Source organism: Hibiscus syriacus, unplaced genomic scaffold, assembly GCF_006381635.1.
Source record: "Hibiscus syriacus cultivar Baekdansim isolate YM2019G1 unplaced genomic scaffold, ASM638163v2 tig00002793_pilon, whole genome shotgun sequence".
In the NCBI taxonomy this organism is placed as follows: domain Eukaryota; kingdom Viridiplantae; phylum Streptophyta; class Magnoliopsida; order Malvales; family Malvaceae; genus Hibiscus; species Hibiscus syriacus.
In genome coordinates, this window is record NW_024061944.1 from 193,113 (window position 1) to 212,791 (window position 19,679).

Sequence of the window (19,679 nt, forward strand, 5' to 3'; positions counted from 1 at the left end):
TTTGGTGGTAATACTAGGTCTGGCACAAGACTCAATTCCTCTGCATTCATTCCGTCTTGAGAACCCTGCTTTCCCATTTCTTTAAAAAACCCTTTGCACCAGTCCTTTAAATGCTCTGGTACTTCCGTTTTAGGTTTCTCCATTTCCTCAGGATCTACATCAATATACTCATGAGGACTGTTTTGAGGGTTAGTCGTGGCCATTTGAACATTTACAGCTGAAGACCCTGCAGAATGTTCAACTAGCTTTTCAGGTGAGATAACTAGTCTCGGGGTAGACTCCTGCCTAGAAACTTCAACAGGGGCAGTGCTTGGTTCTTTAACTGTTTCAGTACGTAACCCAGACATCTTGGTCATCATCTCATTCATCATATTAGCCTGGCTTTGCAGGATTTGATCTATAATTGACTTTTGTGACTGATCCATCTTTGCCTGCCATTCTTGTTGTATTCTTAGTAAATCTTCTTGCATTTCTTTCTTTAATTGATCAAGCTTGGCCTCCATGGCTCTACTTCGCGTGTGATAAGGGTTGGAGTTCTTACTTGCCAGAATCGTCTGTCACATAACCCTTCGGAAATTAATTTTATTGTTCTTTTAAATTCGAATGCATATTATTGGTAATGTGCTATAATGATATATTGGTGATGCATTATAAATGATGAATATACTTATGCATAATGAATGATGCAAGTATGAAATGCAAATAAAAGGCGTTGACCCAAGCAGTAACCATTCGGAAATACTTTCATTGGATAAAAAGTTTCACTCATTACAAAGGAGTTCTATTACATATAAGGCCTAGCCCTCAGACTCAGCTCTGCAATTTCATTCATAATGGCGATGATCTCCCTTGTATATTCAGAAACCGGATTTGTGCGCAGTTGGATGATCTCCGCTCTATTGGCTAATTCGTTCATGTACCGAGCCACTTCACCCATTTGAGCAATAGCTTCCCCCATCATGCGCTCGCGTTCATCTACCAAGGATCGATAATGCTCATATGTATTTTCCCATCCCTTATTGATGCGTTTGATTTCTTTTTCTAGACTGGTAATATGAATTCGGCATTTCTGGAGTTCACCTTTCAATTCTCTGATTTCCTTCTGGAAGGATTTGTTTTCTTCGAGAGCAACTCTTAGGTCCACTGAAGCGGGAGGAACTTGCACTTGCAGAAGGGATTGCTCAAGGTTCGATACATGACTTTTGAGCTCATCATTCATAGCTCGAGATTGGTTCATCTCATGTTCGAATCTCATCTGTAATTCTCCCATTTCTCCCGTGAGCTCATCTACTTGCTGACTTTTTGTCGAGAATCTCTGCATCCACGATCCAATCTCTGCCTGCTTTCTATCGAGGAATCGATTCCATCCCTGTCTCTCAGACCACATCTCTTCTTTCTTTTGCTTTCTTTCTTCTTCGAGCTCTAAAATTCTTCGATCTTTGTCCTCAAAGTCCTCAATTATACTGTTCATCTCAGTTTTTAACCCCTGGACTTGATTCTTTTCTTCTTCTAATTCTTTCAGGCTGACTTCTTTTTCTTCATGGAGTTTTTGAGCTCTACGAGCCTCAGCTTTATACTGCTTGATCAATTCCTTTTTATCGGCCTCTAGCTCGCATACTTTTGCTTTTCCAGCTTCTATTTTCTTGATCTGACACTTGTTCTCAATTTCCAGACTTTTGATTCGCCGTCTTGCAGCCGCTAATTCTCTGGATCCAAGTTTCTTTCTCACTTGCTGCACCCTTTGATAATCTTTTTTTAAGTCTTCTAAATCGGCTTCCACCTCCTCTTTCCGTTCTCTCATCATTATAAACTGTCTGGCATGAAATTCAGCCTCAATAGTCAACATGAAGTTTTCTCTCTCATCTCTTCTATTTTCTTGGAATCTTTAGCCTTTTCCATTTCAAACTCAATTCTTTGGATTTCCAAATTCGAAGGGATATTTCTGATTTGTTCTTCTATCGACCTTGATCCCTCTCCAGATGTTAAAGGTATCTTATCATTTACCCTCCTGATTCTCCAGGCTTCATAATCAGGCGTCAAGATAACATCCGCTCCAATTACTTTAGTTCTAAAAGTCATCATCCAGGAATCAGCCACATCTTTGATTTTCTTTCTATAATTGCCTTCTTTATAATCAAATTCAGCACCAGTCAACCCATGAGTCACGGGAACAAACTGTCGGGCACCGTACTGTCTCAATATCAACAAAGGAGCGTATCCCACTCCTCCCCACAGTCCTAGTAATATGATCCAATCCAAATCTCCACATTTGAACAAGATTTGTGTATGCATCAGCCACGGTGTTCGCCATGCTATGTTTTGACTTTGTAGATTCCGGAAGAAATCAATCCATTGATCTTTCTGAGATACTTCAGGCCACTCCTTCGTAAGGTACTCAGCAACAGGAGAATAATCTTTCAAAAAACGGTTATAGTTGACCTTTTCTTCCTTCCAGAAATGGCTTCTGATCCACACAGTAAGCAATTGAGCACAACCCATAAAACGACCTCCCCCCAACCTTCTACATATATTCAAAGATCGAAAAGTTTCAGCAAGAATTGCATGGACTGGATTCACCTCTCTTCCTAACTTCTCAACCAAATCGACTACTGCTAGCTCGATCAATCCCAAACATTTTGGAAAGATTACCAAACCATATACCCAAAGCAAATACATCTCTACGCACGTTTTCATCTACATGTGCTTCAGCTATCTTTTGTAAGTGAGACCACGGCACTCCCTCACTTTCTCCCTTGCGTTGCAAGCGATCATTTACCCATTTGTCGCTTGTGCCCGAGATCTTTGCAAGCTTTGACTTAAAAGAAGGCCCTTTTATCGATCGGGAGTAAACTTTGTCTACTTTAACGCTTGGCAAATTCAACAGAAATTGGTATTCCTCGATGGTTGGAGTCATGTCCTCTCGGTTGAATGTGAAACAACTATAGGCCGGATTCCAAAACTGTATTATGCTTCGTATGAGAACCGGATCTACCTTCACGTATATCAGATGAAATATATCCCCATAAGTCTGCTGAAAAGCTTGCCTCTCAATAAGATTCCAACTTTCCCAAATGGTTTTCAATCCCTGAAGCTCATTCTGTTTTAAAGAAGCTGGTGCATAATCAGACAGATCCGACACGTAGTTCCCTGATAGACTATCTCCCTGCTCTTTCTGCTTGGCTTCGAACCAGTTCCTTACATCTGCTGGATTCACTTCTTTGTTTAGGAAACTCCTTTCCATCGTGAAAGTCTTTCCACTTTATCGATACTCACAGATCAATCGCCTTTTCTAATGATATGTCTATGCAGTATGAAAAAAAAAATAAACAAAACAAACAAAACAGTTAGTCAAAACAATTGCATAAATTTAACATAAAAAGATATGTAAAACGGGAAATAAATCTATTCTATTTATGTATTATCTACCCGAATAATATTCCTCAAAAAGGGTCCTACCCGAACATGCTCTCTACCCTTCTAAATTAATTAAATTCTAACTGCACCTAAATTCTATTTCACATGCTTTAACAGAATAAATCTATTCTACCCACTCAAAAATAAATAAATAAAATAAAATAAAAAGGTTAGAGGGTTTCTCCATTGTGTACACCTATTTTGGGTACCTATTGACGGACAGAGGTTCAGTACGACTCTACCTAGTGTGACTGTTCTATGGTTCATTATATGCATGGTTTCGGCTCTAACAGGAAAAAAAAAGGGACTCGAATTGTCCTTGATGTTAGAGCCCCCTTGGGCTACTAAACCCTCAATCCTCACCCATTACAGGTTTCAAACGGAATGAGTTCAATTCGAGGGGATTCACTGCCTTATACCCATACGAGGAATAAATTCCTACGAAGGTATAAGGTATGTATCCCATGGGTTATTTGCTAAAACTCATACGAAGAATAAATTCTTACGAGAGTAAAGCAATCACCCTAACTAATTTGGATCGAAACTCATGTCTAGAGCTCATGTTATGCTAATGAAAGTGATGTGTGTGAGGAGAAACAAACAAACCTGTGACTCAAAAACAGGGAAAATAAAAATAAAAAATAACACCCAACGAGAACTAAGAAATATCTGAAAAAAATGAAAACAATTAAAATGTTAGTATATAAAAATAAAGAGATAAAAATAATACATAAAAATTCAATAAATAGATCATAGTTTTACTAAAGATTCGAACTTATAATTTCCACCATAACGACCATATATAAACGACCGACAGCCTGACTCTCTAGACGCTCCCCAGCAGAGTCGCCAAGCTGTCATAACCATTTTTTAAAACAATTATGGTTTATTTATTTTATTATTCTATTATTATTTTTTTAAAACAATTATGACTTTAATTTGGAAAAATTAGTGATTTTGAATGGATTTGAATAAAATTGAAAAGAGTCGCCATCGACCTTTGGGTTAGGTAGGTCAAATACCTAAAACGTCTTTTAAAAACAATTTTTAAGAAAAATAATTTTATAAGACAAAATTTGGTCTACGTTACCAAAGATTCATTTAAAATAGGTTCGGGAGTCGGTTACGTGTGGGGAAGGGTAAACCCCCCAAAGCCCAAAATTGGTACTGTGTAGCTTACACATCGTCGTAAATGGTGGAAATTACAATTTGAATATGAAGTAAAAATATGATCTATTCATTGAATATTGGTTAAAATAATAGAAATACTTCACTTGGTAAGAAATCTCGAGATTTGCAATCCTCCAACGGGAAAGCTATCTCATCTATTTCTCATCTATAAAGTATATCCTATCTTTGAATTACCACTAAATAATATCATCATGAGTAGAAAATAAAATATGCTTAATTTATGTATCGTTAATATTAACATAACAACCATTAATACAATAAAAATTATGAAAATAGAATAATAAATAAATTATGATCTATTTATTGAATATTAGTTAAAATAAATATATAAAAAATAAAAAAAATCCTTTTCTCGATAAGAAATCCCGAGATTTGCAATCCTCCGCCGGGAAAGCTACCTCGTCTATTTCTTACTTGTAAAGAATATTTTCTCTTTAACTTAAAAAAAAAAATAATAATGACGAAAATTGACATAAAATGCATCATATTATACTTTTCCAAAGCATACATCATTCATATTAAGAATCAAGAAATAAATAAATAAGGATTAAAATTTAAACATCAAACAATATGAACATAAAATAAAATAAAATAACAAGAATAGAATAACAGTAAAAATTTTTCATAAGCTCGTACAAAGGAAGAATTTGTGCTTTCGAATCCATATTTTATTTGAACGTCGTATCGGATTGCACCACTTCGGTCAAATAGTACTTTCCACGCCCGTTCTACAATTTCATGTTCTTGAAAAATATTTGAATGAAATTAACAACTAAGGAAATAAAATAGAAACAAATATGATTGCAAATGACAAATAAATATTTACAATATTAAATAAGAACATTTACTATACATGTATAAAGGATTGAAAAGCAAACAATTAAATATTACAAACCAAACTAAAATACCAAAATAAATCATTTAAGGCAATAAAATGTAATTAACGGAAATTAAAAGAGCTAAAATGACAAAAAAATATTAGGGACTAAACTGCAAAAATACAGGAAATTAAAGAACCAAAATAGATATAATCGAAACTTTAGAAACCAAAATGAAAAAAAATGAATTTTGGGAACCAAAACAGTAAAAACAGAATCTTCAAGGGCTAAACAGCAATTACAAAACAAACAGAACCCAAATATAAAACATTAAAAATACAAATACTAGAAACCAAAATAACTCAACAATATTATTAAGGACTAAAATAAAATGAAAGTAAAACAAGCAAGCCATATTCAGCATTTAACCCAATATAAAAGTAGTGATCAAAATGCATTCAGAATCAAAATACATGGATTATAAACATGAATAAAACATGTATTTCTTTTACATAGTAAATAGTGACTAAAATGAACCAACAATAAACTATACTGCACATGTATAAATAAATTAAAGTTTGATGGCTGAAGCACAAATATAACCACAAAATATTTAATAGCAAATAATGACGAAAATGTAACAAAAATAAAATAAAAGCTCAAATGAAATGATGAAATTTCATTAAAGTGGTAAGATTACAACCATTACACAAGCTACAGGGACCTTAACTGTGGTTTACCCATAAATGCTAAGAGCACGCGTGCAAGATTACAGAGATAAGGGGACCAAATAGGCTATTAGCCCTTAATCCCATCACTCGGCCTCCCCTGTCTCAGAACGACGTCGTTGACGTCTGAGATATACCCTTTAAGGGTTATTATGAAACCCTAAAAATCATTTTATTCTCCCCCCATCAGCCGTTTCACTCGTTCTTCCCTCATAACAGAGAGCCGAAAAGGCTCTCAACCTTCCTTCTTCTCAACCCTTCTCTCTAGCAAACAGAGAACCCAAAACTCCCCGGCCACCGTAGATCGGTGGCCATGGGGAGTAGCCTCATCTCTCTCACCTAAAAACCTAAGCGAATCAAAACCCCAAAACCCACTGTACTCCAACCCTAACCAACCTAGAAGAGGAGAAGGCTTTACCTTCAGATACGGGGCTAGCTGGGATCGGAGAAGGTCACAACGAGGTTCACGGTGGTGGTTCGAGGAGGAGGTAAAACTCTTCTTTCTTCTCTCTTTTTTTTCTGTTTCGAATTTCTCTCTGTCCTTTCGTTTCTTTTTTTTTTGTTCTTTTATCTTTGCTTGCCTCTGGATTTCCATTGAAATGATGATGATATCTAGGTAGATAGGATTTGATTTCTCTGATTTGGGTGAATAAAATCCAGATTTTTCGGGATTTTCGGGTGTTATTTTAATGGGTTTTTAGATTTGGGGTAAGTTTAGGCCACTGTTCTTTGATTTGGTTACTATTTTTACAGGAACCGGTCACTGTTTGATGGATGGATTCCTCACAGCTCCGATGACAGCGACGGTGAGGGAAGCAGCCAGCTTGAACGGCTGGGAAATTGAAGGCCAAACGGCTGTGGCGGCTGAGTAGGGGATTAGGGTTTGAAACCCTAATTTGTTTTAGGGTTTGAAACCCTAATCTGATTTAGGGTTTGAAACCCTAATCTGATGGGTTGTTGGGCTCCGGGATTGGGCCAATTGGGCTTCGGGTTGTTGGGCTCCGGGATTGGGCATTTGTAATCTGAATTGGGCTTCTAAGCCTGCAAAAAAAATGTAATATGTAAAATTAATAATAATAATTAATAATAATAAAATAATAAAAAAATAAATATAAAAGACCCGGACAAAAACGGGTGTCTACACCTATTAGAGAGCTTTTAACCCAATCTGATTCACCCGAAGGGATGTGCATCTCCCACATATTTCTCAACCCAGGAACCCTTCGAGAACTCCCTTCTCTCTGCTCTTTTAACACCGGTTCCTTTCTCCTCCTTTCGTTCGAGACCAGTGCCTCCTTATAGGATCTTCCATCCCTCAAACTGTTCACCGTTGCTCCTCCACCTCTTTTCTTTCTCTCCTCACCCCTGTTTGACTTCTCTGATTCTGTCTGGGATCTATTGGCAGCTGCAATCCTATTCCGATGGCTTTGGTATTTCGCAACCCCTACAGTTACTCTCATTCCGTCTATCCATGCACCGTTAACATTCTCAATCGCGTTCTTTAAACCTTCCTCCTTCTCGAACTGAACAAAGGCAAACGTTTGATTCCTGTACTTTGGTTTGTTGGATACGTTTGGAATATAGACCCGCAGTACATTACCCTGATGTTGAAAAAGTTCCTTAACAGCTCTCCTAGAGACCCTCTTACTCAGGTTATCCACAAACGCCGTCCATTCCTCACCGAAAGACGAATGACTATCCCAATATACTCTCTCATTGGACCACTCTCTTTCATGACTTTTTTAAAAGGTTTAGAGTCGGAAAATTGGCACAACTTTCCAAATTGCACAAGCAAATCGTGAATGTAACTTCTAAGAATTCACTCTGTTTGCTCTCATGTTCTACGCTATAGAACCTTGGTTCCTTTTTGCAATAATGAATTAATGATAACTTGTACCAATTGTAGAAGTTGAAAGAGGCATCATCCCATGCCATTTTGCATATATAAATAACCTATCTTTATGATGGTCTCTTTCACAAAATGATCTCTGCACTGACAACTCAAGAAGTCCTTGAATTTCAGAGATTCTCTGCTCCACCTCTGTAACACAACATTTCTGTTCATTCCATGTAAAATGAAACGATTGCAAGTAATCAATATTCATTTCTATCCTTCTAAACAAGCATACAATATTCAAATAATAAATCATTCGAGTGACTATAAAATAGACAGACATACATGACGCGAAAGGGACATAATAAACAAATCCGCCCAGTCTGCCAGTTCCATAAAATGATATCGCCGCAGTGCTAACAAATGTTCTTGCAAATCAAAACCTTCAAGTATCTTGATGGTTAACTTGCTGACATAGTTATATCTTAAATAATTAAGATAAACCACAATCCAGCATAAAATTTGTCAACAGATAGAAACGTGAATAGGATATAGAATTGATCTACACTTGACAGCTAAGTATTGGACTTCGACACAAAGTAAAGCTCTTTTATATATTATTATCTTTCATAGATTTTCCTTTTGGGTGGCGGAGGGGGGATGGAGAAGAAAGAAAAGTTTCCATTTTCCATGATAAAAGAATATATCTAAAATCTTATATCACATATATTATAACAACCACTAAAGTATATCACCAATTATTTGCTCTTTGGATATTAAATAGACACCCAACTTTTTCCAAGACAAACCACCACAGGAAGCTATAATCATGTGAAATCAAATAGCAAAGGAAATTGTAAATGCAGGAAACAAGTCATTCTATATGAATGAAATTCAGGTTTGGAACTTATACCAAGCATCAATAAACCAACATAAAGAAAGAATAATTGGAAAATATGGTCATCTTTCCTCTACATCTGGTAGAATATGAGAAAGGATACTGAAGCAAGATTTCCAGCAGTAGGCATTTTGTCAATTACAAAGTCAAGAGGTATCTCAAATGAGGACGATGTATTCAGTTTTATCTCACCATTCATACTGCTATAAGGGGTGCTAGAACTACCAAGCAAACTCTCCCAATAACTTCCACCAGAAACAGTTGTTGAAATGACATCCTAGTTTTCGTTCTTTAACTCCGAAGTTGGAACAGCATGAGAACCTTTTGAATTGTCAATCAAGAGAACATCTCCTCCATAGCCTTGTTTAATCATCCTGATTACCAGTACCATTTGTCACGGAAGTGGTATTCTCAGGAAATTCATGTGTAACCCCAGAAGCTAGCCTTTTGACATAAACCTTACAAGGGTCATCAACTGAAGAAAAATCAAAACAAGGTATGCTGTTTGAGTCACCAGGTTTGTTCATCAGACCTAGAAAACCATTGTTTGCCACCATTGGGTTTTTACTTAAAAGGGGCGTTTGGATGGGAGGGTGTGAGATTCCCATAAGAATAAAATATACATTCTCTCGTTTGGTTAGCCCGAGAATCTCATTCTCGGTAATGTAAGATTATCAATAGTAAATTTTTTGGGTATATTACCGGGAATATCATTATCTTAATTTCCTTAGGTATTGTTGGATTACCGACGTTTTGGACTAAAATGGCCTTAATTTTTTTTTTCAAAAATATCATTATTCTGTCATTAAATAATAAAAATTCTATGAATATTAAATTACAAATTTATCCTTAAACCATTTTATATTTACAAAAAAAAATCTATAATTAAAATTTTATATAAAATTTAGGGGTTAAAATAAAATTTTACCATTTCATTAAACCTTTTTATATTTTCGATTTTGTAAAAAAATTATATAAATTTTATGAATTTAATTTTTTTAAAGAAAATATATAATTATTTTCCAACTTGTTAAAAAAACAAATATATAATAAAGACAATTTGATCAAATATACATTCCAATAATCTTACATTTCTGTTAAACCAACCAAACACAAAATATAACATTCCCAGTAATCTTATTCCTTGGTAATCTTACATTCTCACTGGTAATCTTATATTCCGTAAATCAAAAGCACCCAAAAGGTTTCCATTGCAAGTAAGCTCAAACTGTTGAAATTGGAATAACCCCCAAGTAGACTCCTTTTCAAGCTGACCCTCATTTGAGAGGTCCACTGCTGAAGTATTGTTAATAGTAATTGATTCATTAAAATGTCGCACAAATTTATCAAAGAACTGTGTGTTATATTTTCTCGTCTGTTTTCCAGAATCACAGTGACGTAATCTTTTATCATCTCTGTCATCCCCATCAATATAAAAAGCATTAAACCTTGCACCATTAACTGGCCAACCATTAGAAGGTAGGATATTTGCAGATTCAGCTTCTGCACACAACCAGTTTGACTCAAGGTGCATAGATAAGTGCTCATATATCCCACCAGGTTCAGAACCTATAAAACTGCCATGGCCACCAGTCTTTCAGACTGTAAACCACTTTCCATATATTCAGACTTTCCATTCTGCAAAGCTTGTTGCATTGGGTTACTGACGGGTACTAACAGAAAAGCTAAGTACAGAGAAATAATTCTGTTTAGGCCAAACTAAATTATTAGTGTGTCCAATCAACTGTTCAGACTCAGTATGTTCTTCAACACTACTCATAGATGAACACTCAAATGGTTCAAAGTTATCGGTTTCATGATAGGATCCATCTTTTGTACTTGAGTCATCAAAATCATTTACGTCAAGAGGCCTGAAAAATCAAAGAAATCAGGTAACGATCAAATATTAAAGAAGTATACAAGAGATTGAACATGTTGATAATGAAAAATCAAGTTCTAGTCATGCCCTATTGAGTTTGCAACAAGGAGCAGTATCCCTAGGCCCTAGGTAGAACCAAGGTCATATTTTCTTCTAAATCTTTCAAATGCGCTTGAAACCTGCAACTGGTCCTTACTTTTTTTCCAAACCTTGACCTAAATCAAGTTGACAGTATTGAAAGCTTTTGCAATACCCATAATACCAGGACAAAATAACTTCCAAACCAAGTTTTCCCACGTAATGGTCATAGCCATACTCTACAAAATATTTTGAGCCTTGATTATTCTTATTATTTTTAAACCTTATGTTCCAAACTTACAGAAAGATTATGTTACAAACACTCAAATCCTTATATACAAGAAAGGAAACCTCTGAATTTGAGCAATTCAATCACCATGGAGATTAAATCTTTTCGATCCAAAATAATAAGATTCACAGGCACTAGAGAATAATTTTATGCAAGCAAAGATTAATGTTCTCTTAAGTCTTACCTAATCAATCCCATAGAATAGAAAACCTTTTTCCACTTAAATAATTTTAAGCCTAAATGATTTCTTACACCATTGGTCTTATTCAGTATTTAGGAAAAAGTTCCATTGGATGTATGCAAGGACACCCTTCAACTATCTAACACAAAGAGAGAGAGAAAGAGAAAGATTACACATAAGAGAAACTTCCTTCTGTTGTCTAATTAATAAATCCACTGTGAGTGAATCTTCAGTGCCTCCACTAGTACCAAAGAAATGAGGTTCGGCACAATGCGAAATGACCTGAACAATAAAAAGCATAACAATTGCCCATGTTCAATGAATGTAACCTCCAACATGTCACAACAAGTCACAACTTGAGCTTATCACGATTCACATGGTTTACCCTATCAAATCTATCAATTCCATATATATTTTACCGACACCTAAGTCCAGAATGGAAGTCAGAAGAACAGAAGAAACTTAGGAATCTCTATACTGAATTAGCATAATCTCTTTAAGTTCTTAGCACACAAAGCATCTAAGAGGGGTATTTTTTCAAAGAAAAAAGTTTGCTTGGAGCAATGGAAAGAAAACTAATTTGTTTCCAATATCCCAAGTAATTATTGCCTTATTGGTGCGTAGGATTACTGCCTAAGAAGTTTCTAATTGAGCAACCAAAGTACAAATTACTATTTGTTTATTTCCAGTTGGGATAACATATTATGGTCAAGTCAACCTGAAATACAATTATAAAGATAGCATATCTGATGTTATGACGTGATACAACAAGTCATTAATCAGATTTCAGCATTCATACAATAAAAAATGAAACAGAACACTAAATTTTTGTCGATTAATTAAGACCAAAGGTTATACACTCCATAAGAGTTAGAACAATGGCTCAGACAGCAGGTAATGTGATATAGATGGTTACAACTGGAAATAGAAATAATGAACCATGGTAAAAGCAAAAGAGAGACAAGAACACGCTAATTGAAGCCAAGCTATAGTCGCATATTTTTCTCATCATATTCCTTGACATAGCACACCACAAAAAAGCAACATATCTACAAGAAAAACTGTGATACCTGTTCATAATTGAATTCCAACCCTGTCAGTAAGTTTTCAAGTTTCTGCTCCATCCTTTCATAGTAACTATTCCGCATGAGAACCAAGGCTTCTATATTTTCTTTGCCAAAAGTGATTGAAGAAGCATAAAATGGATTACTGCCAGCAAAACCACTCCAGCAAGGAAGAAAATCTGAATAAGTATAGTCTCCAGGATCAACATATTTATGCAATTCAAGCAATTTCATTAGAACTTGAAGCTGCTGACCAGCCCTGACAAGGGGAACCAAAATATCCTTCAGAAAACATGGAACAGCAGCTCCATTCCGCTCCTGACACAAATAGTCACATTTAAGAGGATCATAATTGACAGAGGAATAAAAAATGCTAAATATTTATTAAACCACTCAATATTTATTACCGTAATACTAGCAATGTACTCTACAACAAACTCCTTATAAGGATCATTAATCTCAGCTTTAAATATCCATGACCTTATAAACTCACAATAAGGTTCACGTGACCGAAGAAAGAGAAACTTGAGTAAAGCACCGTGAGCAGGGTCTGCAACCTACAAGAAGAATTGGCTAACTGAATGTTAATTAGCAGAACCATGGGAGTTAAAAGTATTTCTCAGTAATAGGATGTTTTGGTTCTTAATAAACTTCCTATGTTCATGTTCAAATAAGTTGAAGCAAAGAACTTGCAACGTCTGGTTGTTCTATCAATCGAGTACCATATATAGTGGCTTTAGACTCTAAAGGTCATAGTTGAATAAACTCAGTTTATCCAACAGTGATATGAAGCTTGACCAATATAAAGACTAAAGAATAGAATTAACAGAAATTAAAATTTTAAGTAAAATTAGACAATACAACGATCAACAAAACTAACCATTTTTTTAAGGTCAATTAAACTAACCTTAAGCTGTGTATACAAGTAACTAAGCAGGTAACCTCCCCTGAAGAAGTTATGAAATCCCAAGGTTGCTTTATAACTTAGCTCTTCAAAAGAATATTCTGAGAAGCAAATAGCTAAATTATGCAGGTTGCATATATTCCCAAGGGCTTCAACCTGGGTCCTCAATTCCTTGGTATGCAGGAATACCTCCAATAGCGTAATTTCAGAGTAAACTACACTTGTGAGACAGCCAGAAGACACACCTGCAGAAGCTTCCTACCCTTTGATGAACGGCTTACATTTACTGATGCATATAATGTGTCCAATGCACAAATGTACCCTTCCAAAACCTTTCCTATAGCTACAGAGAACACTTGATTAACAAGGCTGTATTTAGGACCCTCTTCCTCTTGTACTTTCTGGCCACCATGATTCTGATTATCTTCTGCTTGATAACTTTCCCAGCCCTTTTGTAGTCAAAATGAATTTCCATTGAGATTCAAATTTGTAAAATAATCTACAAACTTACGGAGAAGGAAAACTAAGAAACCTGAGCAGCCTATTGATTTGAGAATTTTCCCCAGACCATGAGTGCTCGAAGACCGATACCAAAGACTAGGTGTTTGATGGAAAGTCCTATCTGCAGGATCAGAACAAAAGGCAGCAGAAATTTTTTCAATGCTAAAAAGTGATGATTCTACACCTTGCAGTGCATTCAGTGGCAACCTCACCAAAATTGCCTCCTGTACAAAAATGACATCACAATTGTTATAAGGAAATAAAATTGAAGACTGCAGCTTAAAAATAATGTATATGGCTTGATCATATTTTTAAGTAGAATCACCACAAACCGGCATCTATCATCTTCAGGTGTCTAAAAATGGACCTCGTATAAATCAAATTTGCTGATAAACAGCACAGAATGCATTCTAAAGAGGGGGAGGAGTAAAACACCATAGCTTTGCACAATCCATAAGCACCTAGGAAGCATTGATCACTGATGTGTAACATGGCTATGCCATGAGACGGGCACGCAACAAAATATTTTAAAAAAATATGACAAATGGGAAATAGAATCTAAAAGCGACCAGTAAATTAGAATCTTAATCCAAACAAGTATTTGATCATTCTTTTTGCTACTGGCCTCTAGCTAGTATTTTTTAGATTCCTAATTAGTAAAATTCGAAAAAGTATATATTAGAATTAAAAATGGGAAAATAACTCAAACTTAACATACATTCAAACATATTTTTTCATTGAAAACAAATTTGTGTAATTTTTTAAGAGTTGTTAATATTTTAATTTTAAATTTCTAATCAGATCAGTTAACTAAACACAGGTAATTAAAAAAAAGAATTAAAAAACTAAAAACCACTATAGTTAAAAGAATTCTATAATGAAAATCAAACATCACAATGTCGTGGTTGGTAGAATGTTGAAATACACAAGTAAATTGATCTAAAAGTTCGTACATATAAATTATCGAGAGAGAGAATTAGGCTTACGGAGACTGATGAAGAGGAGGAAATGGGAGATTGAGAGGCTGGAAGAGGAGGAAGAGGGCCGCTTTGAGAAGGAATGGATTCCCAGGTTCGAGGAGGGAGCCATGGATCTTCCACTTTCAGCTTCTCAAACAACGATGCGAAATTCGTTTCCACCCCCATTTTTTGATTTCTTAACCATCTATTGAGTATCGACGACTCGCCGACTTACTGCTACTCTCCCAGCGGCCAATTCTCTCTACTTTCCCGTTTCTTTTCCTTCTTTCATTTTTTGGTTCTTTTTTTCTTTTCTTTTCTGAATAATGAATTTAATTTGCAGGCCATGCCGCGAAATATATTTTAGGGTAAAACATTTTCAAATTTTATAAATATATTATGTTTAATGTAAATTTCTTAAATTATGTCTCCGAAAATATTTTATTGTTTAAAAAATTATTTTGTTGAAAACAGGTGTCTAATGTATTTAACATCTATTTTTAAGTGTTTGAATGTTAACCGCCGTTAAAAATCTCGGTTAAATAACATGTGTCAGTTGTCATTTCCTGACAATTTTAAGAATTTATTTTAAAAAAATTAAAAAAACAAACAAACAAACAAACAATAGCTCACGTCTCCCCTCTCTCCCTTCTCCTTCCCCCCTTACATAGTCGTCAGTCAACTATCTGTGATCGTCATCGTCACTGTCATCAACACCTGCATCGACCTCAATCAAACCCCATTAACTTTTCGTCGTAATTTGCCATTGTTTGTCATGTATAAGCTTTTAAAGGTTCGTCAGATTTCAAATCGTCGTCGTTCTTCGTAGATTCTGACGTCCATAAGCCACATCGTCACCACCATTCGAACCACCGTGTAATTTTGATCGAAGCTCAACCATTCAACGATGACAATGATGGTCAGAGATAACCATCGACGGTTGATAATGAATTGAAATGAAAGGTTTAAATTTTTTAGGGTTTTTTTATAATTTCAGTAAAAAAAATTGGAGTTTTTTATAAATAAATTAAGTTATTTTTTTGTAAAAATAATATTTTTATTATTTAAAAATAAAAAATATAACACTAGACACCTAAAAATATAACTAAAAAATATTAGACACATATTTTTAAAAAATATTAGACACATATTTTTAACGAAAATTCTTTAAGCACCCGTCATAACCATTTTTATTTTGAAATCATTTTCTTTGGAAATAATTATGACTTCATTTTGAGAAATTATGATTTTTGGTTTAATTTGAAGTTGGAGTCACCATCAACCTTTTAGTTAGGTAGGTCAAATACCTAAAAAAAAGATATTTTTAACAAATTTTAGAAAAAAACATTTAAAGACGAAAATTAATTTGTGTTTAACCAGAAATTCATTTTAAGAATTCGAGAGTCGATTACGCGTACGGAAGGGTAAGCACCCCTACAGCGCCCAATATTAGTACATCTCGATTATACGTTGTAGAAAATGATAAAATTTTATAAATTTGAACTCGAAATTTAAATTAGAATCATTTTTATCTCCATGATGTTTTTTTAATGAATGAATCCATTTTTAAAATGTTTGACTCGATGAAAGATTTAATTTAATCGATTTTATTTAAAAAGGAGGTCATCTTGTTATGTGAATTAACAGAAATTGAAATTCAGTTACGTTGGACGTAATTTTATTAACTCATGACACAAGACAACATTGTCTTGTATTCTTGTGGAAAACGAATAATCGAATGAATGATTTATCAATGTAAAATAAGAAACGACATATAAAAATAAATTAAATATGAATCGATAAATAAATAATTGAACCATAGATTACATAATAGAGTAAGTGAAATACATCTAATCATCATAATAAGCAACACAAAATACGATAATAAAAATATATATTCGAATCATCCTCGGAAAGGCATCCCAAGTGTTTTAGGGTCTTCCATAGATGAGTCGAACAATGAATATTTTGTAAATGCTAAAAAATAAATTTAAAATAAACTTTTATTTATTTAAATAAAAATACATATATACATATATACTACATAAAAGAGGTTACCTTTTTATAAAGTACATATATATACTCATAATGCTATATACGCATTTACTAGACATTTATAACATCTACTTAAAATATCATTTAAAGTTTAAAATATGAATAGATATAAATATAAGGACTAAATTATAGAAAACTAAAAAAAGTACGGATATTAAAAGAAAATGTAAAAGATAAACAAAGAACAAATATAAACAAAAACATATTAAAATATTAAAAAGCTTGGCATCTCATATTGTATATTATTAAAGAATAATATAAACTAATTATCCGAACAGTATTTCGGTTGGACCCGAAATTGGGCTTCAACTTGAATTGATTGGGCTAGAGTCGCCACCGATCATTCAAAAATAAATTTTAGGTTGATCGGATACCATCTTACATGATTTGCGTTTTACCAGAAATGTGTCGGGTTCGGGAGTCGGTTACGGTCAAGGAATGATTAACACCCTTGAACCGCCCTTTCAGTACCAATTAATTTGTCTGTTGTCTTTAATTGCGAAAATTAAAATTTAAAAGCATTCGATTCGAATTGTTTACCTTTGATCAGTTGGAATTTATCTACAAAGTTAAAAATGTTAGAGAAAATAAATAAATAAATAAATAAATAGATACTAAATAAATCAAAAGAGAAATTAAAGAAATAAAATTAAAAAAAAAGAAAAAATATCATAAAAACTTTAAAATAAAATGAAAATAAATAAACAAATAAAAAATCAAAGGAAAAAAGATAATTTTAAAAATAAAAAAACAACATAATTTTTTTAAAAAAAAATAAACCAAAAATATAAAATGAAATAAAATAAAAAACGTTTAGAAAGGGAAAAAGTTAATTTCAAATTCAAAAAAGAAAAAAAAGTCAAAAAGTTTGAAAAAAAGTAAATAGTTATAAAAGAGGAAAATGTTGAAAATATTGAAAAAGGTTAAAAAAAGTAAAAAAGTTGAAAAGAAAGGTTGAAAAACGTTTAGAAAAAATGTTAATGATAATAAAATACATATAATAATAATAATAAAGATAAAAGAATAATGAAAATAATATAGTAAAAAATTTAAAAAATAGTATAATATAATAGCAATAAATAAAAAACCAAAAATAAAAAATATGGAAAATAAATAAAAAATAATTAAATATATATATTAGGTAAAAATAATAATCATAATAATAATACAAATAATAAAAAAGGGAAAATAGATATTTATATAAATTAGTAGAATAAAAAGGAAAAAAAATAATAATAATAGTTATAATAAAAATAATAACAATAAAGAATAGTAAAAATAATCATAACGGGACTAAATTGAAATGAAAACCAACTTTGAGGGTCAAATTCGAAGTCGAACGAAAGATAGAATGAGAAATTAGGGGAATGATACGTGCTTTAAAAATCAGAGGGACTGAAATGGGTATTAACCCCATTTACGTTGAAAACACGCGGGTCAGAGCTGGGTGGATCGGGTAGATGGGTCGGTCCATGGGTTGAATATATAGCCCAATTACATAAACATAAATCCATTTTCTTTTCTCCACACAAACGAATCAAAACCCCAAGGCTTCAAATTCTCTGAAGTGTTCTTCGGTGTTCTTCATTTATTAAGAACACAGCCGAAAGAACCTAGAATACGACGGCCCGTCGCCTCTTCGGGTGCGGTTGATCGGCGTTGACCACCGACGACAGAACCCCAATTTTTTGCTCTTTTGACAGATCTCGGTTCCCTCTTTCTCAAAATCAAAATATTTTTTTGAAACAAGCCTCGGGGGAGAGCAAATCTAAAAAAGAGTTAAAAAAAAACTCTCCCCGGGTCCTCGGCCGAACACCTTGTGTGAAAAAAACGAATCAAAACGATAACATGCATGCAACGAACCCACCGAAATAAAGGTAAAAACTTATACCTTTCTTTATTTCTTTGCATCGAATACTTACAATCCTTGTATTTTTTGGGTATTTTTGTGTGTAATCTCTGTATTTTCTCCCCTAAATGTCTTGTTTACATGAATATTTATAGCCTACCATATACTATTTTTAGGTACGATTTTTTAGAGTTTTAATCGGACTAAATCACTTGTACTTTGTTACTTAGGGTGTCCTATAACTCCACGTTGTTGGGTCCGAGAGAGAGAGGATCGTGGGTTATTGCTAGGGCGAGAGAACCGGTGGAAGACTCGTCCACGCGGTTGGTTTGGCGAATGGATGATGTAACGCCGCTTGGAACGCTAGGGTTCTGGAAACCCTAGCTTGTTAGTCTGGTTTGCGCGTATGGCTTGGGTCTGGTGTGGGCTAGGAGTGTTGTAAATGGGTTGAATATTTAAGCATGGAAGAAAATATGTGTCGATAGCTGCCCCTCTTTGTCCTTTTTCGTGGAACGAAAAATAGGAAAAAAAATAAAAAGACACACATTTTCATTTGGTGGAGCTGAAAATTGACTCTGAAAGAATAACTCCCTGCCGAATTGAGTTGTGGATGGCTCCTTCGTTGCGAAGTCGAGTCCATCATGAAATGGAACTGAAGTCGTAGTTCGTAATTTTAATTGTAATATGGCTTCTCGTTGCCAAATTATAGTCAACTTCGGTCTTCTTCTCGGTTTAAAGACCTTGGTTTTAAAAAAATTCAGCTGAAAAATAGTTCTTTGATTCGGCCACGTGGTTGATATCGAGCTGAATGAAATCGAACTCGAAAGGTCTTCATTGACAGATAGCTTTTCTCGACTTAAGCTATGCTGCCAGAAAACAATTTCTTGTCACTAAGGCACGGTTAACCCAAGTCTTCTTCTTGACTTGAAAACCTCGATTGCAACCGGACAGTAGTGTAATTGAGGTGTCATCGAGCTGAATGGAATCAAACTCGACCAATTTATTGACAGATAGCCCTTCTTGCCTTGAGTTATTCT

General features: G+C 34.2%; 1 protein-coding gene, 1 long non-coding RNA gene and 1 pseudogene across 2 annotated transcripts; all 3 read right to left on the minus strand.

Moving 5' to 3' along the window:
- Positions 1–8,080: 8,080 nt before the first annotated feature.
- LOC120149973 lies at positions 8,081–8,426 on the minus strand. Its single transcript, XR_005518497.1, has 2 exons — positions 8,331–8,426; positions 8,081–8,208 (listed from the first exon to the last, which is right to left on the minus strand). It is a non-coding gene; the product is annotated as an uncharacterized LOC120149973 (long non-coding RNA).
- Positions 8,427–8,929: 503 nt separating this feature from the next.
- Positions 8,930–10,565, minus strand: LOC120149965. The gene is made up of 4 exons (XM_039162681.1): positions 10,509–10,565; positions 10,251–10,416; positions 10,088–10,164; positions 8,930–9,458 (listed from the first exon to the last, which is right to left on the minus strand). The coding sequence occupies exons 1-4, from the start codon at positions 10,518–10,520 to the stop codon at positions 9,249–9,251; spliced, it is 465 nt and encodes a 154-aa protein (XP_039018612.1). The 5' UTR covers positions 10,521–10,565; the 3' UTR covers positions 8,930–9,248.
- An 848-nt stretch (positions 10,566–11,413) lies between these two features.
- On the minus strand, positions 11,414–15,011 carry LOC120149956 (annotated as a pseudogene).
- Positions 15,012–19,679: the final 4,668 nt, after the last annotated feature.